General features: G+C 42.6%; 1 protein-coding gene and 1 non-coding gene across 4 annotated transcripts in view; both read left to right on the forward strand.

The window, feature by feature from the left end:
* Positions 1–26243, forward strand: part of htt (huntingtin) — a 32140-nt gene extending 5897 nt beyond the window's left edge. For 2 of the 3 annotated variants that reach the window (XM_086119577.1, XM_086119578.1), the window contains 55 exons: positions 883–1003; positions 1114–1229; positions 1319–1430; positions 1675–1812; positions 2899–3057; positions 3138–3235; positions 3312–3451; positions 3536–3599; positions 3713–3810; positions 3976–4122; positions 4238–4358; positions 4448–4593; positions 5900–6081; positions 6243–6466; positions 6538–6664; positions 6775–6899; positions 7815–7925; positions 8036–8113; positions 8386–8609; positions 8696–8774; positions 8908–9069; positions 9210–9265; positions 9413–9561; positions 9658–9794; positions 9887–10003; positions 10852–10974; positions 11041–11300; positions 11556–11698; positions 11782–12010; positions 12287–12428; positions 12537–12716; positions 13054–13230; positions 13348–13424; positions 14567–14702; positions 14816–14938; positions 15027–15234; positions 15373–15518; positions 15597–15774; positions 15868–15966; positions 16093–16277; positions 16350–16476; positions 16581–16684; positions 16801–16955; positions 17038–17177; positions 17264–17349; positions 17430–17560; positions 19210–19342; positions 19456–19611; positions 19733–19923; positions 20037–20151; positions 20347–20560; positions 22091–22310; positions 22780–22942; positions 23053–23213; positions 24472–26243. In XM_086119577.1, coding sequence (XP_085975703.1) covers positions 883–1003; positions 1114–1229; positions 1319–1430; positions 1675–1812; positions 2899–3057; positions 3138–3235; positions 3312–3451; positions 3536–3599; positions 3713–3810; positions 3976–4122; positions 4238–4358; positions 4448–4593; positions 5900–6081; positions 6243–6466; positions 6538–6664; positions 6775–6899; positions 7815–7925; positions 8036–8113; positions 8386–8609; positions 8696–8774; positions 8908–9069; positions 9210–9265; positions 9413–9561; positions 9658–9794; positions 9887–10003; positions 10852–10974; positions 11041–11300; positions 11556–11698; positions 11782–12010; positions 12287–12428; positions 12537–12716; positions 13054–13230; positions 13348–13424; positions 14567–14702; positions 14816–14938; positions 15027–15234; positions 15373–15518; positions 15597–15774; positions 15868–15966; positions 16093–16277; positions 16350–16476; positions 16581–16684; positions 16801–16955; positions 17038–17177; positions 17264–17349; positions 17430–17560; positions 19210–19342; positions 19456–19611; positions 19733–19923; positions 20037–20151; positions 20347–20560; positions 22091–22310; positions 22780–22942; positions 23053–23213; positions 24472–24685 — 7947 coding nt within the window. In that variant the 3' untranslated portion in view covers positions 24686–26243. The remainder of the gene's footprint in view (positions 1–882; positions 1004–1113; positions 1230–1318; positions 1431–1674; positions 1813–2898; positions 3058–3137; positions 3236–3311; positions 3452–3535; positions 3600–3712; positions 3811–3975; positions 4123–4237; positions 4359–4447; positions 4594–5899; positions 6082–6242; positions 6467–6537; positions 6665–6774; positions 6900–7814; positions 7926–8035; positions 8114–8385; positions 8610–8695; positions 8775–8907; positions 9070–9209; positions 9266–9412; positions 9562–9657; positions 9795–9886; positions 10004–10851; positions 10975–11040; positions 11301–11555; positions 11699–11781; positions 12011–12286; positions 12429–12536; positions 12717–13053; positions 13231–13347; positions 13425–14566; positions 14703–14815; positions 14939–15026; positions 15235–15372; positions 15519–15596; positions 15775–15867; positions 15967–16092; positions 16278–16349; positions 16477–16580; positions 16685–16800; positions 16956–17037; positions 17178–17263; positions 17350–17429; positions 17561–19209; positions 19343–19455; positions 19612–19732; positions 19924–20036; positions 20152–20346; positions 20561–22090; positions 22311–22779; positions 22943–23052; positions 23214–24471) is intronic. The other variant, XM_086119579.1, reaches the window with a different exon arrangement.
* LOC147200498 (small Cajal body-specific RNA 14) lies at positions 8157–8285 on the forward strand. Its single transcript, XR_015101947.1, has one exon.

The raw sequence follows: 26243 nt of genomic DNA on the forward strand, positions 1-26243 counted from the left end.
TTTACATCTGTACTAAACTTGACACCCATTTGATCGCCTGGATCAGATCGGCATAGAGTTTGAATTTCATGCAAAATCTGTGATTGGCTATAATGTCCTAATTTGCCGATCGATCAGTGATGGGATTCAGTGAGGGATGTGAGACAATATGTAAAAATGTCCATTATTGTTTTCCAAAGTAAAAGCAGATGTTTTCTAATGACTTATTTGGAATTAACACAAAGATAATTAGTCTGATTTCATGAAGGACGACAGCAATCTGAGAGTAATTACTCATGAGAGACTAACATTGACGATTTGAACAATTTTACATTCAACAAAGTGTCTGAACAAATACTCAATTTCCAAAAGAATCATTTTAATTGTCAATTGGATTAGTTGTCGATTATTCGTTGCATTTCTAGTCTATTTCCTGTGATCTTGATTTACAGTGGAATCCAAAATTACCTCTGATAGCAGATTTAAATGTTGAAGGCGCTGGCTTCTCGTCACTGCTGCTTGATTTGGTCACCACTTTGGTGTGTTTTTGGGTTGAGTGTAGCCTTTGTCCTCCACTCACCAGGAGGTGAAACCATTCAGATTTGCTGAATTGATATTGAAATGGGGAGGGGAATTTTGTGATGCACCAATTAATCAATATTTCTGCCCACATGTGCTACCTTATCGGTGCAACATATTATTTTGCCTTTTAATCACCACATTGACAAGGTGCAACAGAGAGAGAGCGCTGTCCATTTGTAATCAACTCTGTAGAGGGCGGTCTTGTTCGTCAAATTAGTCACATTCGAAATGACTGGAGAACTTAAACATTGTCTTGTGGTGTGATTGCATTTCAGTGTAATTTACTGGACACCTAAGGTATTACTTGTGTGTTACCATAAGGTGCTGGATGGTAGTGAGAGCCAATACTCCGGGATGCAGATCGGAACTCTGCAGGATGAGGAAGATGAAGGGACAGCACCTTCATCCCAAGAGGAAGTCTCGTTTCTCCCATCGGCACTCGGTATATTACTTTACACAACCCCCTCCCCCACCCTCCAAAAAACAAACGATAAATGACGTACCGGTACTAGAAATTATTCAACGATGGTGCCACTGTGTGTGTTTATGCAGCTCTGAGCAAACCGCATCTCTTCGACCTAAGAGGTCACAATCGGCAGGGTTCTGACAGCAGCGTGGACCATTTCATACCAAAGGAGGAAGCTACTGAAATTGAACCTGAGAGCAAGGTAACTTAACACAGTTTGACTGTGTTTCACAATGTAAGTGACAGTAATATGTTTTAATTTCACAACAAATTTCCTTTCTGCTTCCTCAGCCATCAAGTATAAATGGTCCAATTGGACATTATACAGACCAGGGTGCGGAGCCCCTGATTCACTGTGTCAGGCTTCTTGCGGCTTCCTTCCTATTGACAGGACAAAAGAATGGTGAGTATGAATTAATGTTTATAAATAAATCGGCGAAAACAAGTAACTACGTTAAAATATACTTTGTGACCATGTTTGAAAACGTTTCTCATAGGGTTACAACGATCCTGAACATGAACATAGAACATTAGCAATTTCAATAACATTCAAGGGTTAACATAAGGTTAAAAAAAATCTTTATAATGGCTGGGGAAGTGTTGCTGTGTATATTTGTGATAGATTTTGTTTGCCTTTGTATCACTAGGTGTGATTCCTGACAAGGAGGTACGAGTGAGTGTGAAGGCCCTGGCGGTCAGTTGCATTGGAGCAGCTGGGGCACTGCTTCCTGAAGCCTTCTTCAATTCCCTCTACCTGGAGCCGCTGGACGGCATCCCAGTGGAAGGTAAAAAAACCCAAATATCTCTACTTGGTGTATTTTACGAAGTTTGAATTCCATTCCATACCAAAATTGGTTTCATGCGCCTGAAGATTTGGTGTCTCCAGAGGACTCACTGGAACTGACTCTGTACACTGAAGTTATTGTAGTTTAAAAAAAGCGAACAAAATGAGGACAAGTAAAATCTTTTTTTTTTTTAAATCCTTCATTAATTTGGATTTAGAAATAACTGTTTCTCAACTGTTTATGGTTTTAATAGGATACTTTTTTTTAAAAATACAACCCGCCTTTTAAAACACCCTTTGGAATGGTACTGAAGTAAAATGCAGTACAGTAATTTTTCCTCTCTCCCTGTGAGGTGTTATTGTACCCTACTTGGAACACACACTTCACCGTTTTATATAATAAGCAGTAAATACTATTTTTTTTTGAAAATCAGTTGGTTCTGCCCCAGGTTGGAACCCAGATGTCCGCCGTTCCCAGGGTTGAAAGCCAACTGCACAACCGCTGAGCTCAAAGAGTGTAGTTTGACCAACATACACTTACTGTACAGTGTGAGATGAAACTAGCTCTCGACTCTCCAAACTATTTCTAAATGCAAATAAACACTATTAAAACTCAACAAACCTAACACCGGCACCTATGAGCAAAGGTAGAGAGGACAAAGGGAGTTGTTATCATGTAGTAGAAAGATCAAACACACTTGTGCATAATACTCATTTCTTTGCAAACACACTACACAACTGCAAATATCTTGTCCGCAGCATGTTGAAATGGATGAAGAAATATGTATTGTATAATTGTTTTTTAAAAGCCATGCGAAACACGTTTATGAAAACGTAAAATTACTACTGTGATTCATGCCATTACTGACTTGAAACGACAGTACATATTAATGGGGACAATGAAAGTAAATATATTTCTAAATGCAAATAAACACTATTAAAACTCGACAAAGCTAACTCCGGCACCATAAGCCTGTTGCTTCGCTTGTCTACGTGGTTTATAAAAAACAAAACAAATGGTAACCACTATTGCTATGCAGACTAAGTACAACCTTTGACCCGACTTGTACCTACAATGTCTTTTCAGAGCAACAGTATGTCAGTGACGCACTGGACCTTATTCACCATGGAGACCCACAGATTAGAGGTGCCACAGCTATCCTCTGTGCAGCCATTATTCAGGCTGCACTCACGAAAACTCGTTACCACATACACACCTGGCTGGCCAGTGTGCAGAGCGCAACAGGTCAGTGTGTTTTCTGATGCAGGAAGGCAGCCAGAGAACACTTTGGAATTTGTCATCAATACTGAACTCATCCTTTTCAGGTAACCCTTTGTCCCTTGTGGACTTGGTACCCTTGCTGAGAACATCTCTAAAAGATGAATCTTCAGTAACCTGCAAGATGGCTTGCTTTGCAGTCAGGGTAATTTTCTGTGGTTGTAGTGGTGCACTTTTTTCTTTTTTTCTTTTTCTAAACGCGTCCTGCTCCTATATTTCAGCACTGCATCATGACCATATGCAGCAGTACACTAAGTGAACTGGGCCTGCAGTTGGTGATCGACCTGCTGGCCCTGACAGACTCATCCTACTGGCTTGTCCGCACAGAACTGTTGGAGACCCTGGCTGAACTGGATTTTCGGCACGTGTTTTTTTTTTCCTTAATTTTTAAAAAGTGCTTTAAAAAAGTGAATTAATCACCTCTCCTTCACCCATTGTCTCCTAGGTTAGTTAATTTCCTTGAGAGGAAAACTGAAACTTTGCACAAAGGCGATCATCACTACACTGGGGTATTTCTACTTTTTTCCTGCTCTACTTGTATGATGCAAAGTTTTTTTTTCCTTTGTAGCTTTATAAGCTTCGAATGGTCCTCCAATGTGTGTCTATTTTGTCTTCATATTAGCACCTTCGACTGCAGGACCGGGTCCTAAATGTAGTCATTCGTCTGTTGGGTGATGATGACCCGAGAGTCCGCCATGTGGCGGCTTCTGCTGTCAGCAGGTATAGTTTTACTTCGACTATTGACTCATTACGATTATTGCCTCATAAAATGTTACTTACTTGATTCAGCGCTATTTGAATTTTTCACAATCTTGCTGATTCGGTACACAAGATCGAGGTTTTGGTTGAATGTTTCCCTTCATCACATCCTTTCTCACCCATCAGGCTCGTATCTAGATTGTTTTATGACTGCGACCAGGGCCAGACAGACCCTGTTGTTGCTATTGCCCGAGACCAGAGTTCAGTTTACCTGCAGCTGCTGATGCACGAGGCGCAACCTCCCTCTCAATTCACAGTGAGCACCATCACAAGGTAACCATGGCTCTGCCACATGAATGCAACTGCCCTAGATTATTTAAAAATCCATTTTATTAAGGTGTCAATTTTCACCTGAGGCTTTTTACAACATGTATTTTCTCTCTGACAGGACTTATAGGGGTTTTAACCTATCAAACATGGTGTCTGACGTCACAGTGGAAAACAACTTATCTCGAGTTGTCACCGCTATCTCCCATGCTTTCTCCTCCTCTACCTCGAGGGCATTGACCGTAAGCTTTAACGTGCAGATGCGGCCAAATAATTTAACAACTTAAAATATAATTTATCATATGCATTTTTTCTTCTTTTTTTTTTAAAGTTTGGCTGCTGTGAAGCACTGTGTCTCCTGTCTTCAAATTTTCCAGTCTGCACATGGAGCACAGGCTGGCACTGTGGCTACGTTAACTCCAATAGTACACTTTCATCTCGAGGCAGTCTCAACCGCAGCAGGGGCAGGGCTTTAAGGTTTGTGAACACGCATGTAGGGCTGTGCGATATGGCTAAAATTTAATATCTCCTTTTGCCAGGTATTGTGATGATAAAATAATGATATTACTAAGGGTTCAGTCGAAAACTATGCATTTTTAAAAGGAAAAAGCAAAATATCAACCCAAAAGGATATGGAAAGTGTCCTGGTATATGTGTACCATCTGTATATACTTGACAGCGAACATGGAAGTGGATTGCATGTGTGCTGTCAAGGCAGCAGCGGCTTGCTTGTGGCCCTCGCTCGTGCTGCATGTGTCCCTCCTCCCTCTCGGCCTCCGCAAGATCATTGCCATCTGCCACGCTGCTTTTAACTGACGATCAACACCAAACTTGGAAGGTGGAATGTCCATCCATTTTCTGAACGGCTTTATCCGAACAAGGGTCGCGGGGGTCCTGGGGCCTATCCCAGTCGTGCTCAGGCAGTAGGCGGGGGACACCCTGAACCGGTTGCCAGCCAATCGCAGGGCACACGGAGACGAACAACCATCCGCGCACACACTCACACCTAGGGACAATCTAGAGTGTTCAATCAGCCTGCCATGCATGTTTTCGGAATGCGGGAGGAAACCAGAGTACCCAGAGAAGACCCACGCAGGCCTGGGGAGAACATGCAAACTCCACACAGGAAGGCCGGAGCTGGAATTAAACCTCTGCGCTGTGAGGTCAATGCGCTAACCACTGGACCACTGGGCCGCCTAAGGTGGAATGTGGTTCATTGAATTTACATGCAGCACAAGCCTGGAAAGGTCACATGACTGATATCGTTCCCATTTTGATATCATTTTGAATGTTCATGTCTCGATTTCTGTATGAAATTAAAAAAAAATGCCTTGGGCTGCACTATGCCGAATATCGAAAAATGTGATAATAGTCCATTCCCTGCAATATGCATATTGCAAAGACATGGAATTGTATACTTTTAATCTGACCTTAACCAATCAACCGTAACCTTAAATGCACATTGCCATCCAATCGGAGAACAGTATCTTGGGGGCATTACTCTCACGAAATAACTTTGTCTCTCTCTTGTCATTACAATTAATTCACCAAGAATACGGTGAGCCTGTTTATTTTGCTGCATGAGAAAAAAGTTTTCATGAGGTCATAAACATTTTGTCATTTCTTTGGATAGATGTTAAATATCACAATAATCAACCCGCATATTGCATTTTTTCTAATATTGCACAGCCCTAACACATGCCCACAGAGCACTTCACTTTTATATTGTTACATGTTTCTGATGATTTTTTTTTTTTTTTTTTGGGGACGTACTGTTATTTAGTCTCTCCCAGCCAAGCAATACTCCAAACTCAAACCCAAACTCCTCCTCCCCTGATATGGAGCAAAGGACTTTAACAGTGGGAATGACCAACATGGTGCTTTCCTTGCTGTCATCTGCCTGGTTCCCACTCGACCTCTCTGCACACCGGGATGCCTTATTGCTCGCTGGCAATCTGCTAGCTGGTCAGTAATGCACACAAATCACAAGGCCTGTATGGCTTGAAATTAATCCCAAAATGCATATCCTTTGTGCAAGAACACATACTGTATCTGTATTTGTATTACAGCTAGTGTGCTTATATGGATAGTATTAAGTCTTGTGCAATTCATCTTCTTGATTTAAGCGGTGGCTCCTAAATGCATGCGCAACCCCTGGGCTGGAGAAGAAGAAGGTAGCAGTGGCAGCTCTTATCCTAGTGGAGTCCCAAATAAGATGGAAGAACCCTGGGCAGCATTGTCAGAGCGCTCCCTTGTGACAGTGGTGGACCAGCTTTTTTTCCACCTCCTGAAAGTTCTCAACATCTGTGCCCATGTACTGGATGATACTCCTCCAGGACCAGCAGTAAAGGTTGGATTTTTGTTTCTCTGGATAAGTTCCTTTCAAGTGACTGAATTGCTTCACACTTCCTCTTCCTGCAGGCCACACTGCCTTCCCTGACCAACACACCCTCACTCAGTCCCATTCGCAGGAAGGGCAAAGAGAAGGAGGCTGCTGATCCCAATGCTGTGCCTTTGAGTCCAAAGAAAAGCACTGAAAGCAATGCTGGTACATAACACACCACGCAGGAACAGACATGCCCCCCACTTCGTGCACGGTAAATACTAAAGTTGAGGTTTTTTTTTTGTTTGTTTGTTTTTTGGGGTGTGTGTGAGCAGGCAGAGTTGCTGACAGCCCAAGTGGAACAGCAGTAAACAAGTCTAACACTCTTGGCAACTTCTACCACCTGCCACCCTACCTCAAGCTGTATGATGTTCTCAAAGCAACTCATGCCAACTATAAGGTATACATTTTTCAGATTACTCACTAGGGGTGTTCACACGGCACACATTTGCTCCGGCGCTGCACCGATGTATTTTGTTGCGATATATTTTGCACCGCAGCAAATTGTGTGGAGCGTTCACACGTACAAAGCCGCTGAGCGTGTCTGCACCGGCACAGCGTCGGTGCAGCCCCACTTGCGTTCACACGGCAGTTTCTGCAGCGGGGCAAAACGACAGAAAACAAATGAGCTGTCGTGTTGGTTCTTTTTAAAACGTATACACAACTCAAGCGACTACTGGACAGGCACGTCCTTCTCCTTCTCGGTCTCCGTGCCTTCTGCTCGAGAGTGACCGCCCCCGAAAACGTAAATCAACGATGACTTCAATGACACTCAGAAAAGCAAACACGTAATGCGCCAAACAGAAAATCAAGACAGGAAATCACAAAATAAATTATATGGGGAGCGGTGGGTTGTGAACACACAACAAATGAACAAACTACACAAACAACTCCAAGACAGTCCAGTCTTCTACAAAAGAAAAGATGTTACCAGCCAAGTCTTATGTCGTTATTAAACAAACACATGGCGGAAGTCCGACAGAGCACGAAAGCAACGCATTCTCGCCGTACGTAAACTCTTCACAAGCATTTGCTCTGGGGCAAATTTAACCCAGTTGCGTTCACATGTGCAAATTTACACCGGTGCTGCTTCGCTAACGAGCATTTGCTCTGGAGCAAATTTTTAAGCCACCTCCCTGAGGTGGATCAAATTTGGTCCGGTGTAAGCTGTTTTCCGGGGCTACGCCGGAGCTAATTTGCACGTGTGAACGCTCTACTGGGGCAGCCCCGTCGTAGCACCGGACCAAATCTTGCCGTGTGAACACCCCTACTGATATACCAGAAACCCGATGGTTGTTTGCAATATATCTCCTAGGTGACATTGGACCTTCACAACAGCCACGAGAAGTTTGGCGGTTTCCTTCGTGCTGCCTTGGACGTCCTCTCTCAGCTGCTTGAGCTGGCCACACTTCATGACATTAGCAAAGTATGTTTTCTTTCTTCTTCATTTTGTAGGGTTGAAGCTGACCTGATTTTTAGTTTGCTGAACTCTTTGGAGTAAATTTCAGATTAACTTGCCACCCTCTTCCCATGTAGTGTGTAGAGGAAATGTTGGGCTATCTCAAGTCCTGCTTCTCGCGAGAACCTACCATGGCTACGGTTTGTGTTCAGCAGGTTAGTACCTGGTGTAGGTATGCTTTTTGTTTTAGGATTGTGTGTGGAAGTCTTCATATGGCGCACCACTGAGCAGTGTGTTGCCTCCAGGGACTCCACATAGAGTAAGGCTGGATCCTGCCGACAGGGCCTGTAAAGGCGTTGGTTTCCCTGTGCGATGGTTCCATACATTCTATAATTACTGCAAAATGAGAGAGTTGAAAAACTATAAGAATAATTTGTGAAGGTAAATAGCCAGTAAAATTATGTCCGTGTATTCTATTTTCCTTTAGTTGTTAAAGACACTGTTTGGAACCAATTTGGCATCCCAGTATGAAAGTGTCTCGAGTGGACCCAGCCGTGCCCAAGGCAAGGTGCTCCGTCTTGGCTCATCCAGCCTGAGGCCAGGGCTGTATCACTACTGCTTCATGGCACCATACACACACTTCACACAGGCTCTGGCTGATGCCAGTCTCCGTAACATGGTGCAGGCTGAGCAAGAGCAGGATGCTTCTGGGTGGGTTTAAATATATAGACCAGACGCAAGAAAATGGCTTTCTTTTTTGTCTGCATCATAAATTTGTTGCTTTTCTTCACTTCCAGGTGGTTTGATGTGATGCAGAAAGCGTCAAACCAGCTGAGGTCAAACATTGCGAATGCAACACGCCACAGAGGCGACAAGGTACCTGTCTATTTCATGTTGCCCAGGATCGTTGATCACAAAATATATATCATTAAAATAACCCTGAGATATGGTATCTTTAGTATTTTTGTTTTGTTTTTAATATGCTGCTTTTCTGAAATTATTTGCCTAGAATGCCATCCACAACCACATCCGTCTCTTTGAACCACTCGTGATAAAAGCTTTGAAGCAGTACACAACCAGCACCTCTGTGGCTCTCCAGAGACAAGTTCTGGACCTTCTGGCCCAACTTGTGCAGCTCAGAGTCAACTACTGCTTGCTGGACTCTGATCAGGTTGAACAGTTGAACCGTATGATCTGCATTTACTGTCGTAAATTATTCTCTCTCAATGCTGTTTTTACGCTGGTTTTTTTTGTTTGTTTTTTGTTGTTGTTGTTGCCCCCCCCCCCCCCCCCACACCCCCTTTGTTCTAGGTGTTCATCGGGTTTGTCCTGAAACAATTTGAATATATTGAAGTGGGCCAGTTCAGGTAAGTTTATCAACGTGTCACAAACAAATGCCTCCATTGTATATTTATTTTTGTGCCATACTGTTTTACGTTTATATATGCCATTGCCGTTTTTATTTGAATGTAACAAAGCTATTTAACTGAATGGATTACGATTGTTTCTCTCAGAGATTCAGAGGCAGTCATTCCCAACATATTTTTCTTCTTGGTGCTGCTGTCTTACGAACGTTACCATTCCAAGCAAATAATCAGTATCCCCAAAATCATCCAGCTCTGTGATGGCATAATGGCCAGTGGTCGGAAAGCTGTCACACATGGTAAGAATTACACACAGGATACAAGTTTGTAAGTACAGAGTGAAAACAGATTCCGGACAAGTAATTCTGATCCATTATTTCCCATTTTATCTGAAGCTATCCCTGCCTTGCAGCCAATAGTTCATGACCTGTTTGTCCTGAGGGGCTCCAACAAGGCAGATGCAGGCAAGGAGTTGGATACGCAGAAGGAAGTGGTGGTCTCTATGCTGCTCAGACTTGTTCAGTACCACCAGGTATATCTTTTGGAAGAAGGCACCACAAAGTGTTCTCAAGCCATCCAGACTTTGCCTCTTCTAGATGTATTTATTTTTCATCTGGAATATAGGTTTTGGAGATGTTCATCTTGGTTCTCCAGCAGTGTCACAAAGAAAATGAGGACAAGTGGAAGAGGTTGTCCAGACAGATTGCAGATGTCATACTTCCTATGATTGCCAAGCAGCAGGTAACACTGGATTGTTTGGAATGGAGACTGCAGTATGTTGTAGTTATAATAGGGAATCACATATACAGTTAGTTCATTTGCATAAATTTTGGGACATCAACACAATTCTCATGTTTTTGGCTTAAACGGCGCCACAATGGGTTTGAAATGAACAAACTGTGCTTTAACTGCAGACTGAGCTTTTATTTGGGGGTATTTACATCCAAATTAGGTGAACGGTGTAGCTATTACAACAGGCTGCTATGGGCATAAAAGGAGAGGAACTTTTGTGTGGCCCCCATCCTCTCCTGACGATCAACCCTATTGTGTACCTTTTAAGCATACTGGAGCAAAAGGTGTATGAGGGTCGGAGGCAGTAGCAAAAGATCTATGAAGGTAGGAGGCAGCTCACATGAAACAGGAGCTCAAGGAGGTTGTTCTGACATCCTGGAAAGAAATTCAAGCAGAAGTTGTCCAGAAAGTCTCAAGTTCAATAGATGCAAGACTTGTGAAGACTTATAAAAATAAGAGGTCATATGTTAAAATGTAACTTCACCTGTTAAGATAATTTTGATTGAAATAGCTTTTGATTTCAGCAAATACAACCTCGTAATGCTGCAAATTCAACAAATGACTATTTTCAGTTCTTTACAACTTATAAAATGCCGTGAAACACTGCTGCTTCCATATTTTGGAACAGTACATTTCAACAAAATCGACATCACATCTTTTTTTTCCATTTCAAATCCATTGTGGTGGTGTTTCGAGCCAAAAAGATGAATTGTCGATGTCCCGATATTTTTGGACCTGACTATCTAGTTCGGTCCCATCTGTTGCCATTTTCACAATTGTGTGGACTCTTTCAATAGATGCATTTGGATTCTCCTGAGGCTTTGGGTGTTTTGAACACTCTATTTGAGACTGTAGCACCTTCCTCTCTACGGCCTGTGGATATGCTGCTCAAGAGCATGTTTGTCGTCCCGTGTACCATGGTGAGAAATCACAATTTGACCAGTCATTTCCTGTTATGTTCTTTCATCCTTACACCATTCCTTCAGGCATCAGTGACTACAGTCCAACTGTGGGTCTCTGGTATCCTGGCAGTGCTCAGGGTACTTGTCTCTCAGTCAACTGAGGACATTGTGTTGTCGCGAGTGCACGAGCTCTCCCTCTCCCCACATCTTCTTTCCTGCAACACGGTCCGCCGCCTCTATCAACAGAGCCCCTCTCCAAATACCCCTCCCACCTTGGATTCATTTGGTAGTCAAGAACAAAATGGTGATACACAGAAAGCTCTACCTGAGGAAACCTTTGCCAGGTTTGTGGGAAAACATGCATAGCAGTTTTTTGAGCTCCTGTTGAAATGTGGACAATTTTTAGGTTGTGGGGAGCATCCAATTAAAGTATACATTATTTCTATTACCTGTCCATAATATAAGTGTTGGGGGCTGGAATGAAATTTTTAGATTGTGTAATATGTGATAATTGACCCAAGAATATACAGCCTTGTGGATGCAGTGATACTTTGTTTTCACCTGTCGACTTAGAATTTAGTTTTTTATCTTTGCCTTAGATTCTTGCTCCAAATGGTTGGAGTGCTGCTGAATGAAATTTCCTGCAAACAAGTTAAAGTGGACATTACGGAGCAGCAGCACACTTTCTATTGCCAGCAGCTGGGTACACTGCTCATGTGTTTAATACACATCTTCAAAAGTGGTAGGCATTTATCAAATTGAAATCTTTTGAGGCGATGAGCCTGGTCCCATTAGCATTGCCATTTTTACTTCTCCCCCATTCAGGTATGTTTCGTAGAATCACAGCTGCAGCCAGCCTCCTCCTCAAAGGTGAGGGTGCCAGTGGCCAGAATGAATCGGAGGCTGGACTCTATTACCATTTAGAGACCCTGAATAGCATGGTGCAAGGCTTGATCACCACTCACCCCTCCCTGGTGCTACTCTGGTGCCAAGTCCTACTCCTCATCAACTACACAAACTACTCCTGGTGGACTGCGGTTCACCAGACACCAAGGTAAGAACAGTCTGGACATCGGTCAATGTTTTACGTTTGTGTGTTTTCTTTTTTCACAACAAAAGCCAAGGTACGGTTGTAATCGGTGAGTGAATCAGTAGTCATATTTTGTTTGTTTGCTTGTTTATTGAACATATAAAGAGATAGCAGGAAGTAAAGAAAAATCATTAGCATTCAGCACAATTTATGTTCAAAGGAAGTAGGAAGAAGTAAAAAAGCTATCTAGTCGTACACCTTGAGCTTTGTGAATTTTAATTTTACTGGGCTCTCTCTCAGGAGACACAGCAGATCATGTACCAAACTGCTCAGCCCACATTCTTCAGGAGAAGATGATGAGGAGAATCCTGTGTCCCTATTCTCCATGATCAACAGAGAGATTGTCCGCAGGGGAGCCCTCATCCTTTTCTGTGATTATGTGGTGAGCCTGTTTGATTAGAACACAATTTTTGCAAGTTGTCACAATTCTTACACCAACATAAAATAAAATATTTGCTCCAGAATTACATTTGCAATTGTGTCTTTGTAGTGTCAGAACCTCCATGACTCTGAGCATCTCACCTGGCTGATAGTTAACCATGTGAGTGATCTCATCAGCCTTTCCCATGAGCCACCCGTGCAGGATTTCATCAGTGCTGTGCACCGAAATTCAGCTGCCAGCGGTCTGTTCATCCAAGCTATTCAGTCCCGCTGTTACAACCTGACCAATGTAAGCACTTTGATCTGGCCTTTTTTTACATATATCCAGACTGCCTGTTATTACTGTGTAAGCGATGCAATAGTCACCGTTTCAGTATTGTCGTGACCATGTTAAAATATTTGCATATTTAATCAGCATTGTAAATCTTTTAACCCATCCATCTATTATCTGAACCACTTTATCCTCACGGGGGCCACCGGCGTGCTGGGGCCTATCCTAGCTGTCTCCGGCCAGTAGTCAGGCAGTACACATTGAACTGGTTGCCAGCCAGTCGCAGACCTTTCAACCTTAATTTCTTATGCATTGTTTTCTTTTAAAAATGTCCCCCCTATATTTTGCTGTGCAGCCTACCATGCTGAAGAAGACTCTGCAGTGTTTAGAAGGCATTCACCTGAGCCAGTCTGGCTCCCTGCTGATGCTGTACGTGGACAAGCTGCTGAGCACGCCCTTCAGGGTTTTGGCTCGTATGGTGGACACGTTGGCATGTCGCAGGGTGGAGATGTTGTTGGCAGAAACCTTACAGGTTGTTCCCCCTTTTTTTTTTTTTAAATAAAAACTGTTTTTGTGGCACTCTGAATGTGTTGCCTGCAAGTTTTATTTAAATTTTAAGTTTAAGGTAATCAAGTTATCTACCCTTCAGAACAGCATAGCCCAGCTGCCTGTGGAGGAACTGGACAGAATCCAAGAATATCTCCAGATCAGTAGCCTGGCTCAGAGGTAATGCTCTTTTACAGTTCAGTAAGTAGGGATAGGATCACTGGTGTGACAAGCAGAAACTGTGAATAACATTACGCTTGAGAAAAATGGCATACATATTTGATTTGGAAAAAATGCATGTGCTTATGTATATGTACTCCACATGCACATGTGGTTAAGACTCTCCCATAACTTTTTCAGCTAACCACCCAGGCTAAACTTAACTCCCTGATATTCAAAGCTTGTCTCTTAGATGTGATCTATCACTTAAACATTCTTCCTTCATACCAGTATACCACTCTCCTGGGTTTTTTGTGGTGTTTTAGGGTATTTCAGTGTTTACACCCCCCCCCCCCCCCCCACACACACACACACAATGCGAGTTCAGTAAATACCTGGGGAAAGGTTCCACCCAGGAAAATACATGCAAAAGAAGCGATGCTGCATGTTGCTGGCAGTTGACTGTGGAGAGAAAAAAGGTGTGGAGAAGTTGGATTCAAGGATAATCGTTTTGGTAAAACTGTGAAGTAGACAATCGCAACATGCACAGTTTGAAACTTGAAGATAAGAGACAACATCAACAGACGACAATGTTTCCTTTCATCTGTCTGATGCGTGATAGCATTGTGAACCTAAGCTACCTAGGTTAGCTCGACCGTTTAGCTCAATCACTGATCGAATACGTAATGTTGGTTCTGCATTTAATTGAGAAGCCAATAAAGCGATGGACACCAAGGAGTCTATAATCTCAAAACTATACCGATTTTAAAACCGCAAACGTTACTTAAGCATAGACATTGATACATACAGTAGTATCCATCCATTAATCCGAACCACTTCATCCTCATGGGGGTCGTGGGCGTGCTGAAGCCTATCCCAGCTATCATTGGGCAGTAGCTGGGGTACACCATAACTACATCTATAAATAGTCTCTCCGTAGAGTACTTTTCAGGTCGTGAGCGTGTCCGCCAACTTTGATGTGGCAACGCCTCCCTAAACTACTGCACGCAAACTTGACTCAACTTCAAAAAGTGACAACCTACAAAGTGCTTAAAGTGATGAATGACTTTTATTCACCCATACTTGTGACTTGCACGTATTGTATGTCACTCCCTCCCACCTCTTGACAATTTCACAAAGCTCATGTTGTTTCCCCATCACAGGCATCAGAGGTTCTATTCCCTGCTGGACAGGTTTCGAGTCTCAGTTGCTACAACTAGTAGCCCAGCACCTCCAGTGACATCACACCCCTTAGATGGGCATCCACCGCCTGCCCCTGAACTGGTCAATGCAGATAAAGTGCGGAATATGAATTGGTCTTTTTTTTTTTTTTTTTTTAATGAACTTCACACAAAAAGTATACATGTCAGTAGAAAACAGGTGTTTGTTCATGCATTTTTGCTATTTGCTAGGAGTGGTATGTGTCGCTGGTGAGGTCTCAGTGTTGCCTACGTGGAGATGTATCTCTGTTGGAGACAACTGAACTCCTTACCAAGCTACCTGCCCCAGATCTTTTCAGCATTATGAGATCTGAAGTAAGTAGCATGTACAGTACATTAACAAGATGTTCTGCCTTTTTTGGCCTTAATTTCATTATTTCCATTGTTCATGGCTACTTTTGAGGCGTTCAACCTGAGTCTGCTGTGTCCATGCCTGAGCATGGGTGTTCAGCGACTAACACGAGGTCAGGGCCCACTCTTGTTGGAGACGGCGTTGCAGGTGACCTTAGAGCAACTTGCTGGGGTTACGCAGTCACTTCCTGGCCCACACCGGTCCTTTTTACCAACTTCTGAGCCACAGTCTTACTGGACCCAACTGGCTGATGTGTATGGTAAGAGTGGTGGATTCAAGCAGTGCATTTATCAAACTGACCTAAGTGACCACGGCCTGTTTTTTTTAAAGATTGACTGTCTTCGATACAGTATTTATATTTGCGTCTTCAGATTTTTGTATCTTGCTATGCTTTCAGATGAACCAGGGTTTTATCCCAAGGTTTTAGCCCTCTGTAGAGCTCTCTCCCAGTACCTCCTCTGTGTAAACCAGCTGCCATCCTCTTTGCGCATTCTCTATGACAAAGAAGACCTCATAACTACTTTCACCTGTACTGCCACTGAGGTAAAATATCAAATCTGCATCCAACTTGTCTACTTTTCAGTTGGCTTTAGCGCAGTTTTTTTCTCCTACATGACCCAGGTGATAGTTTGGCGACTGATTCACGATCAGCTACCCCTGAGTGTGGACCTGCAGTGGTCTCTGGCTTGTCTGTGCCTGGCCCTGCAGCAGACTTGCATCTGGAACAAACTGTCCACCAAGGAGTACGCAACACACACGTGTTCCCTTATCTACTGCTTACGTCTCATTATGGTCGCCGGTAAGGAGACCAGTGGTATTTTTTGTAATTTCCTCTTTATTTATTGCTGTTACATTTGTTTTTAAAATGCTTCCATTTGTTTTTGTGTTTAAGTTGCTGTGAGCCCTGGAGACCAGCTTCTGGTCCCAGAGAAGAAGAAAAACTTAGCTGCGGATGCTGAAGGAGATGAAGTGGATTCCATACACACAAAATGTAAGGATTCGCTGACCTGAATATATTGTCAAGCAAAGCCGTAGTAATTGCAACTATGGATTTTCTTTTCTGAACAAATCTTGGGCAAATCTGTGGGAAGATGCAATTCATTTTCTTTGTTTGCAGATACGTGTGAGTGGCAAGCATGTGAGATCATGGCAGGGCTGGTGGAAGGCCTACAGAGCATTCTTTCCTTAGGTCATCGTAAAAACAGTGCAATCCCTGCTTTTCTGACTCCAACCTTACGCAACATTGTGATCAGTATTGCCCGACTGCCACTGGTGAACAGCTTCACTCGGGTTCCTCCACTGGTCAGTGTTTCATGTGTTTGTGCAGCTGAGAAGTGTGTGAGAGTGATACAATCTTTTGACAAAACTCCACAGGTTTGGAAACTCGGTTGGTCTCCACAGCCCGAGGGGGAGTTTGGTACAGCATTGCCTGAGATTCCTGTCGACTTTCTGCAAGAGAAGGATGTCTTCAGAGAGTTCCTGTACCGTATAAACATACTTGGTATGTAAAAATGCACAATTGTTATCTGCACCTTATGCTATTCTCTCTCGTCTTTTTTTTTTTTTATAATAAATACGGTGATACTCATTTTGTGACTGTCTCAGGCTGGAGTAGCAGGACTCAATTTGAGGAGACCTGGGCCACTTTGCTGGGCGTGCTGGTCACCCAACCAATAACAATAGACCAGGAGGAGGACACGCAGCAAGAGGTGCTAATGCTAATTAGTATTAGAATTCAGTATGGGACCGCTGTTGATTTTTGATGTGTGAAGTGACTAAAACAAATCCCTTGAATCCTGTGTTCTCCATCTGATTGGCATTGTAGGAAGATTTAGAGCGTACGCAGTTGAATGTGTTGGCAGTGCAGGCCATCACCAGCCTGGTGCTGGGTGCCATGATGCTGCCCACTGCTGGCAACCCTGCTGTCAGCTGTCTGGAACAGCAGCCCCGCAATAAGAGCCTGAAGGCCCTGGAGACACGGTCCATTTCTAGTTTTTCTTTCCAGTTTTTCAGATCAGTTTCATGAGCGTTCTTCAGTTTAATTGTTTGCGTCTGTGCCCAGGTTTGGAAGGAAACTGGCAGTGATCCGGGGTGAGGTTGAGAGAGAAATACAGGCTCTCGTTTCCAAGAGAGACAATATTCACACACACCACCCCTACCATGCCTGGGACCCTGTGCCCTCTTTGTCTGCAGCCTCAGCAGGTAGCCAGCAATACTGCATGCGAGTGAAAGGTACACCCTGTTTTTTTTCATCATATTAAAAATGATTTCCTGTTAATCTCTTTCAGCAGGGATGCTGATCAGTCATGAAAAGCTGCTGCTTCAGATCAACACAGAACGTGAGATGGGAAACATGGACTATAAATTGGGACAGGTACAGGCCTCTGAATTCAGTCTCCTTCTTATGGACGGTTTAGGTAGATTTTAAGTCTTTTGTTGATCACTTCTTGACAGGTGTCCATTCATTCAGTGTGGTTAGGAAATAATATCACTCCATTGCGGGAGGAAGAATGGGGCGAAGATGAGGAAGATGAAGCAGATACACCAGCTCCCACGTCGCCACCTTTATCGCCAATCAACTCTCGGTATTATGAATAATTTTAGATAGTGCAGACTTCCCCACTTTGTCTATTTACACAAAAAACATGCACCAATCACTGTTTTTTTTGGCAGCCACTTTTTTTTTGTCTCTTGAAGGAAAATGGCCACATTTTAGTCATCTCTATGTGAAAGTTTTAGTCAACTCAGACTCAAAAAGATTGGTCAATCAACTCAGTTTTTAAAAATTGTTTTAGTATAATTTATTTATTTTTTATAATTAATACTAACAGTTTACATTTTTTGAATTTTTACAACACTTCCATGTTAAGAAAACAATAGAATGAATGGCCTGTCAAAAAAGCAACACAAAAAAATACATGGCTAGCATCCTTCATTTATTTAAGGATTTTTTTTATCTTTCCCTCAAGCAATGACCAGAAATGTAAAATATCTGTACTTCTGCGTTTCTTTGTTTTTGTTTGGGGACCAGCAACAGGTCTAAAATGATAGATTTCCCTGCATATTTTAGATACTCTCCCAAACATGGGTCAATATGAGAAGCTTGAAATTACCTTGCACTTGCTGCCCAGCCAAAAATCCCTGTATGTTCGACACATTACAGTAGCTTACACAATGAATTGACGATAGCTAATGAATTGACGATAGCACAACAAAGATAACTTCAGCCTGAAGCTAGCTAGCAGCCCATTTGCGGTTGCATGCAGAAAACTTAAAGCTTACAAAGAAATTTATCAGTAGCTGATTGTCAAGTAACAGAGTATGGATTAAGATATGTTAAGAGTACTTCTTGGAACTGACCTTCGAATGAGCATCGGATGGCTGCAATAGCCCTGTGTAGTGGTGTCGGAGTTTTCCTCGGACAAAGTTAAAGAAATGACTCGGCACACAGGGAAAATTGTCTTCATGAAGGGCGGGAAGGATCTCAAACGACGTTGTTGCCCCGGTAATCATGCTCAGAGTTCCCTGTCCGCCAGTTTGAACTTTTATTGTTACATATGCAAAATACAAGAAAAACACTGCCCCCGATATTTGCATACCGCACCCCCGGACCGGTCCCTCGGTAGTGATTGGTTGCCTTGGTTTAAGCTTTGAAGCACCGGTATGTTGACGTCTTTCTGTCTGGTCTACAATGAATCAATAAGTTGCAGACTTTGCAGACGACAAATGTCGCCTGGGCGCTACAGGTGTTCTCAAATCGTCTTTTGTTGTTCAACAGCACTTTGTTCCCAAATTGTTCATTCCCACTTTGTGACCGAGTCTAGCCTTCTTCTCTCTGTTCGCCCCCTTGCATTGACGTGGTAATTGTGGACTTCAAAAGCCCTCCGCCCAGACGGCCGGCGCGTTTGCGCACAGGCATTTTGGGGGTGCTGGATACGCACCCAAACGTTTAGACGTGTCCAAATTAAATGAAACTTTAAGCATGATACAATTTTGCTCATAGATTTCTCTATCAAGTGGTTATCAGAAACACCACAATTATGTGATGAAAAACTAGGAAATGAAGCGAGCGTGCATTTTGAGCATTTACCAGAACACCCAGTGACCCGCTGAACGTTTTCATCCGAGCCATGTTTAGCTCATCGCCGTCAAAGTTGTCATGAATAAAGGGAGCATCAACGAAATGACTTAGTCATTGTTGTTGAAAACTACCTCCCACTGCGTATGCTTACAGAAAACATCGTGCGGGGGTGGACATTCACTCATGTTCCCAGTTTCTTCTGGAGCTCTACAGCCAGTGGCTTATCCCAAGCTCTCCAAGTAACCGGAAAACACCAACTATACTCGTCAGTGAAGTGGTCCGATCGGTGAGCCATCGTGCACACACTTGGACATGAGTGAAATCCTTTTGTCCATCAGTTGACTCCTTTAGAGGACTAATGACTGCTGACATTTGCTCCCATCTTACTGTTCTTGGCAGCTGCTGGCAGTGTCAGACCTATTCACAGAGAGGAACCAGTTTGACATGATGTTCTCCACCCTGATGGAGCTGCAAAAGCTTCACCCACCAGAGGATGAGATCCTTAATCAGTACTTGGTGCCCGCTATCTGCAAGGCAGCTGCTGTGTTGGGCATGGTGAGCACACTGGGTTATTGTAGCAGCACTCTGATGAGTAATAAATACAGTGTAGAAAAAAACTTCTTCAAAAAGAAGGAAAAAAAATCATGTTCTTTCAAAAAAAATCATGTTCTTTCAGGACAAAGTGATTGCAGAGCCAGTTTGTCGCTTGTTAGAGTCAACCCTGCGCAGCACACACCTGCCCAGCCGCATGGGTGCTCTTCATGGGGTGCTTTATGTCCTGGAGTGTGACCTTCTCGACGATACAGCAAAGCAATTGATCCCGAGCATCTCTGAATACCTGCTGTCCAACCTAAGGGCTATTGCTCAGTTAGTGTTACACATATCAGTTGATGACATGTTCCATGAGAATACCGGTAAATTATTTGGAGCAAAAGAGCAATGCAGCCTTTTGCTCATAATTGCTCCTGTTTATGTTACAGTTGCGTGAACCTGCATAACCAGCAACATGTCCTAGTGATGTGTGCTGTGGCCTTCTACATGATGGAGAACTACCCTCTAGATGTAGGATCCGATTTCATGGCTGCAGTTATACAGGTAACTCAAAGTACGGTGGCACCTGAATGAATGAACTCAATAACATTGGTTGTGATTTTGTGTTGAATGAATACATTTAACAGATGGGTTCCCAGCAGATTGTATTAGCCATTGTCGATCAAAGATGCTGTACTGTGTCTAATCTTGTGCATCACCTTTTTATTTCGGTGCTCTTTTTTCCTGCTTTCGTTTCAGGTTTGCGGTGTGATGGTGTCAGCCAGTGAGGACTCCACCCCCTCAGTAATCTATCACTGTGTGCTCCGGGGTTTGGAGCGTCTCTTACTGTCTGAGCAGCTGTCTCGTGTGGATGGAGAGGCACTTGTCAAGCTGAGTGTCGACAGAGTGAACATGCCGTCACCTCACAGAGCCATGGCTGCCCTGGGCCTCATGCTCACCTGCATGTACACTGGTAAGCGAGACTGGAAGGCTGGATTTTACCTACAGACCAAGTGCCCAATTCTGATACAGACCCAGTTTTTATATATATTTTTTAAACATGTACCGGTACTTTTCAAGCAACACGTCCAATATGACTGTTTCTCATATAACTATTCACTGAACATGAAATAACCTGCATGCGAAGATACCGAAATTGCATGCTAACAACTACACAAGGGTCAACACCAGGCAGCAATAACATGGATGTAGACAATGAAAAATATTAAACATTAAATACAGTTTAGGTGGCATGGACTGACCCCCTCCCCTCACCTCCCCACCATTGATTTTATTTATCTCCCCAGCCTTACACTAACACCCATCATCTGCAATTATTTTATGATCTATACAAATCTTATGCCGTATTTAGACCACTAAGTATGATATTATTTTGTAGTTTAGATTGGCAGCATGTGTGTTTGTGATTGGGCAAACGCAGATGTGTATATTTCGGCGATAGACATGTTTTGATGATGTCAGGCTGGCATTGACGGAGGTAGATCTGATTGTCAATTAAGGCTCCATTGCCTGAAGACGGCTGGGATAGAATCAAACGTTTAATTTGGAGACTTGTAATGTTTTCCGTTGCGCTTCTGCTGAGTTTGTTTTTATTTTATTTTTTAATTTATTAATTTTTCCTTCAAGCAAATGATGGCTTGCTTCACTGATCTCAACAACACTTTGGCCTTCATATTGGGAGATGACCTCAGCAGTTTCCACATAAATACACCACACTTGAAATGAACTCAAGGCCTTTTATCTTCTCCTTGTAAGTGAATTCATGAGAGACTGACATATATATGGCCATGGAACAGCTAAGGAGCCAATTGTCCAATTACTTTTGATCCCTTAAAATGATGGAGGCTCCGACCGTAAAATGTAATTCCCACACTGTTCCACTGATTTGGGTGTAAACATACCCTAAAATTAAAAATCAGTCTACCCTTAAAGCACATCTTGATTGTTTCATTTCAATTCCGTGGTGGTGTCGTTCAAAGGTGGAATGCTGAATATTGTGTCCACGTCCAAATATGGACCTAACTGTAGAATATTAAAACGCCTGTTTGCTTCCTGCATGCGATTTGTGTCCAAAAAAAAGGTAGGTATTGTAGCCTACCTCTAACCCCTACTTCGTCACATACTAACTGTCACTACTTGCATTTTGTTCTCCTTGCACTGACTGGCCAAGTAACACAATGCTGCAAATAGTTGCCTCGGAGATGCAATGCAACTATGAAGTGACCTTTGCTTTACAGCTATAAAAGCAAAATGTAGTGTTTTCACCTCACGATAGGCTAATCAAGAATGCAATGTTCTAAGGACATTGTGTGTCTCACAATCTTTGAAGCAGCATTCACTTATTGCCTTGAATAAAAATTGAAGAATTTCACAGTTTTATCCTTTTTGGTATTGAATACCTTTACGTTTAAAAATCGATGTCCCTAGTCTAACCTTTTCCGTACTGGTTTAACTGGTGCCACCCTCCCTGTCATCCTCTCAGCGGTGCTTGCGTCCGGTTCAGAAGTCGCAGGGGTTAGGGGTCAGGTTGACTCTGGCTCTGCTGTAGCGGATGTGGTGGGGGTCACGGCGGGTCATGTTGGTTTCTCCTCAGGCAAGGAGAAAGCCAGCCCCGCCGGTCGCCCCGCACACTCGGACCCTCAGGCCCCAGACAGCGAGTCCATCATTGTCGCCATGGAGAGGGTCTCTGTGCTCTTTGACAGGTAGACACGCTCTTGTGCACAAGTACAACATTATTCCGGATGAATCTCACGAAAGTTGACACGCCACCTGAACAGGGGGTGTCAAGATGGTCGTTTTGATTATGAAACCATATGAATGTAAACTAATAGTATTACATATACACAACAAATTGATGGGTGGATCGCTTTAATGAGAAGTCAAGGAAAATAACTTATTCCGTTATTGTTGAATTTGTTTAAAAAAAATGCTTTCAAAATGTCAATTATGTTAAAAAGTGAAGACAATTTTTCCATTTTGGCAAGAGTCATGAAGTTGACGCAATATGTGGGCCACATAATGATGATCTGGGCCCTGGGCCATAGGTTTGACACCAGTGTCGTAGAACCCTCTGACCTCCCGGGTTTTGTCTTTCAATGGGTGCTGGTGCTAACAAACCATTTATTGGGTTGCTGTCTCTCATCTCTTCATGTGGCTTGTCCTGTTTTGCAGGATCCGAAAAGGTTTGCCCAGTGAGGCTCGGGTAGTATCGAGGATTCTTCCACAGTTCCTAGATGATTTCTTTCCACCCCAAGACGTCATGAACAAGGTCATCGGAGAGTTCCTGTCCAACCAGCAACCCTATCCGCAATTTATGGCCACAGTTGTTTACAAGGTTGGTAGAAGGAGCACCAAAGATTTCTCCTAGTTCGACTTTGATATATTTGCATTTCTAGTCTTTCTTCAAACGCTGCTGAAATCCTGACTGGTTATATACATTTTCAGGTTTTCCAGACACTCCATGCTACGGGCCAGTCATCGATGGTGAGAGACTGGGTCCTGCTCTCCTTGTCCAACTTCACGCAGAGGACACCGGTGGCCATGGCTATGTGGAGCCTCTCCTGCTTCTTTGTCTCCGCTTCCACCTCGCAGTGGATCTCAGCCTTGTATCCTTGTTTGCAGTCTAAGTACCTCTCAATGGCCATGCAAATATTGGAATTTAAAAATAGTACCCAATTTTGAAGACAATGATTCAGGTACTATGTGGAAATATAACACCAAGTGGAAAAAAACAGCACTACAAACCAATGATGGAAAATTAAAAGCAACGGCTGGACTGATGGCACACATTAAACGTTGAATGAGTTCATGAACCTCCATTTGTGTAAAGTTGGGTGAAATGAACACTTTGGTGTTCAACCTGTGAGTACACTAAGGTTATTATTAGGAGTGGGCAAAGGATAACCTTTTTTTTCCCTCCCCACAAGTGAATTCTATGGCCATTTGGCCTGCCAAACACAAATCCGACAATCATTTTAACCTACGATTAAGTTTTATATTGGTTCCCGCCATTGTTCTAAAAAAAATAAAAAATAAAAAGATGCCGGGAAAATGTTTTGTTTGTTTGGGGGTTTTTGGGGGCCATATTATTTTAGTCAGGTCCATACAAGTGATGTGTAATATGCCATATGTTTTGGAGGTTGCTGAGTTCCAATAATGGTAACTGGATTTTCACTTGTATAGAGCTCTTCCCACTGACAAGGCGCTATAGCGGTTCACGCCCAACTCCTCATTCGCCGACTGATGACAGCATCAGGAGCAACTGGGGCTTCAGTATCATTGTCACAGGGGACAATTATGGATTTGTTTTTTTTTTTAGATTGTTGGCTATTTTTAAAAATTGCTTTTAGCCAATATCAGATGCAATACGAAACCAATCTATTAAATGTAAGTAGCCAAAATGGCAACAGACTTGTCCGCTTGTTTGAAATGAAATTTCCAAAAAATATTTGCCCAGCCCTATTATAGTTAAGAAAAAAATTAAACTAATTACTAAAATGGAAGTTGCAGAAATTATTTCCGGTAACAAAATTAAATAAAATAAAAACACAAATGCTTTTCAAAAGAAAATAACATGTTTATAAAACAAACTATATATTTAGCAAAAAATATCTTGGTTTTCGTTTCTTTAAATTGTCTGAGATTAGCTTTTGGGGGCTCATTTTTTTGTTTGTTTTGTACAGAAAGAAGGAAGGTCAAACAGTCGTTTGAGAACACAATACTTGGTGTCTTTTTATATTATATATACAGTATATCTATATCTTCTGCATGTTGAGCACTTGTGAGCATATGGATATTTGTTAAGATGCTGGTATCTCTCCGCATCAGATGGAAACTGTTGTCTTTAACCCCTTTCTTATCCAGACTTCCCCATGTAATCAGCAGAATGGGTTCCAGTGAAGTGGTTGATGTCAACCTATTCTGCTTGGTGGCCATGGACTTCTACCGGCACCAAATTGATGAGGAACTGGACCGCAGGGCCTTCCAATCTGTCTTTGAGACGGTGGCGTCGCCTGGAAGTCCTTACTACCAGCTACTCGTATCACTGCAATCACTCCATCAGGATACGACACTTTGACTCTGATTTGGCTCTGAGGCAAATGAGTGGTTCCAAGTGGGCTTCTGGGAGAAATGTGGCGGGGGGGGGGGGGGGGGCACTGAGAGGCTGTGATGGAAGGAAAGAATCTTCTGGAGACTTAAACCGCTTCTCTTGAAGGTTTACCTCAAGATTATATATACCGGTGTATATATATTTGTTAAATCAGAGAAAATATTCTCCGTCTAAGAATGAAGCATGCCATCTCTGTCGCCAAACTGGTTTTGCCCACGAGCCTTTCCTTGACAGGCCCACCAATTGAGCACCTTTAACGCATCATGAGATAAGATTCATCCACACTTTTCCTCTTACACTTTCTTGAATTGTGTTCAGTCATATGGGGACATCATGGAAACGACAAAAGTATTTACTATATTTTAAGTACCATTGCATCTATTTTCAGTATGTTTTCCCCTGTTGTTTCATAAGAGTAGTAATAGCAGGACCTACTTATTGTCTTTAAAACCATTTTTAAAAGAATATATTCACTCGTGTGGTCAGTTTACTTGGCACACAGTTAAAGGTTAGGGGAGAAGGATCACATGGCCATACTCCTTGTCACTGGGGGGGGGAGGGGGGAAATGGTTTTACCTGTCAAGTTGTCAGTTATTTGACAAAGAATGACAGAATTGAATTGTTTTTACCATTACTGTACTTTAGCTTTGAAACATTAGAAACTAAATAACAAAATACCAAATTGTGTCAAATGTCATCTTGGTGATACTGTGCATTTTTTTTAAGTTGCATCAAAGATGCTGATGGTCCCCCACCTGTGTTTCTATAAGATTCCACGTGCACTTCTCTTCTTCTTTACAACACTCAGGATGTAAAATGTGATTGTTTAAATAAGACTGGAAATCATGTCATCTTTAAATGTTGCCCTTGTATCTTGTAAAAAGTTCATAAGAAAGCCATTGTGCATGATAGTATTGTACAAAGATAAGGAGAGTTTTAAAGTACCAGTATGTTGTAATGTGTTGCTTTTTTTTTTTTTTTTTTTTTAAATCAATATGAAAAAGATGTGACCACAGAATGCTCAAAGTTCAATGTCCAATGAAGAGTTGCCTGGCACTGTGCTGGGCTTTCACACTGTGTACATACACTTGCCTTAGATAAGGATTCTGTCCTGTACACTGAAATGCTTGAAAGCATGCTTAACAGCTACCTTCTTGCATTATTGCGCCTAGTCCATTTCTATGGCTACGGTTGTCAGCACTGTTGCATGGCATTGGACGCAACACAATCCAAAGGCAGCCATGTAACCGTGGTGAGAAGCTGCAGCGTTGACAAATCAAAGAATTGTCGGTATTGTCACAACGCAACAGGTCAATTCCCTCTTTTTGTCTTGAGGTTTAGGTCAAAAGTTGGATAGGAAATAGTTGTATTCTTGCAGAATATCCATTTATCCGTTGTTGATGATGGGGCGAATTCTGCAACATAAAAGTAATAAACATCTAAATTGTATGGCTAATTGTTGTGTTCCAACTTGAAGTGTGTCCATGTGGACTGATGTATTAACACAATAAATGAATGAGTCCTA

This window comes from Hippocampus guttulatus, chromosome 9 (assembly GCF_054856545.1).
Source record: "Hippocampus guttulatus isolate MCC_2025c chromosome 9, RoL_Hgut_1.0, whole genome shotgun sequence".
In the NCBI taxonomy this organism is placed as follows: domain Eukaryota; kingdom Metazoa; phylum Chordata; class Actinopteri; order Syngnathiformes; family Syngnathidae; genus Hippocampus; species Hippocampus guttulatus.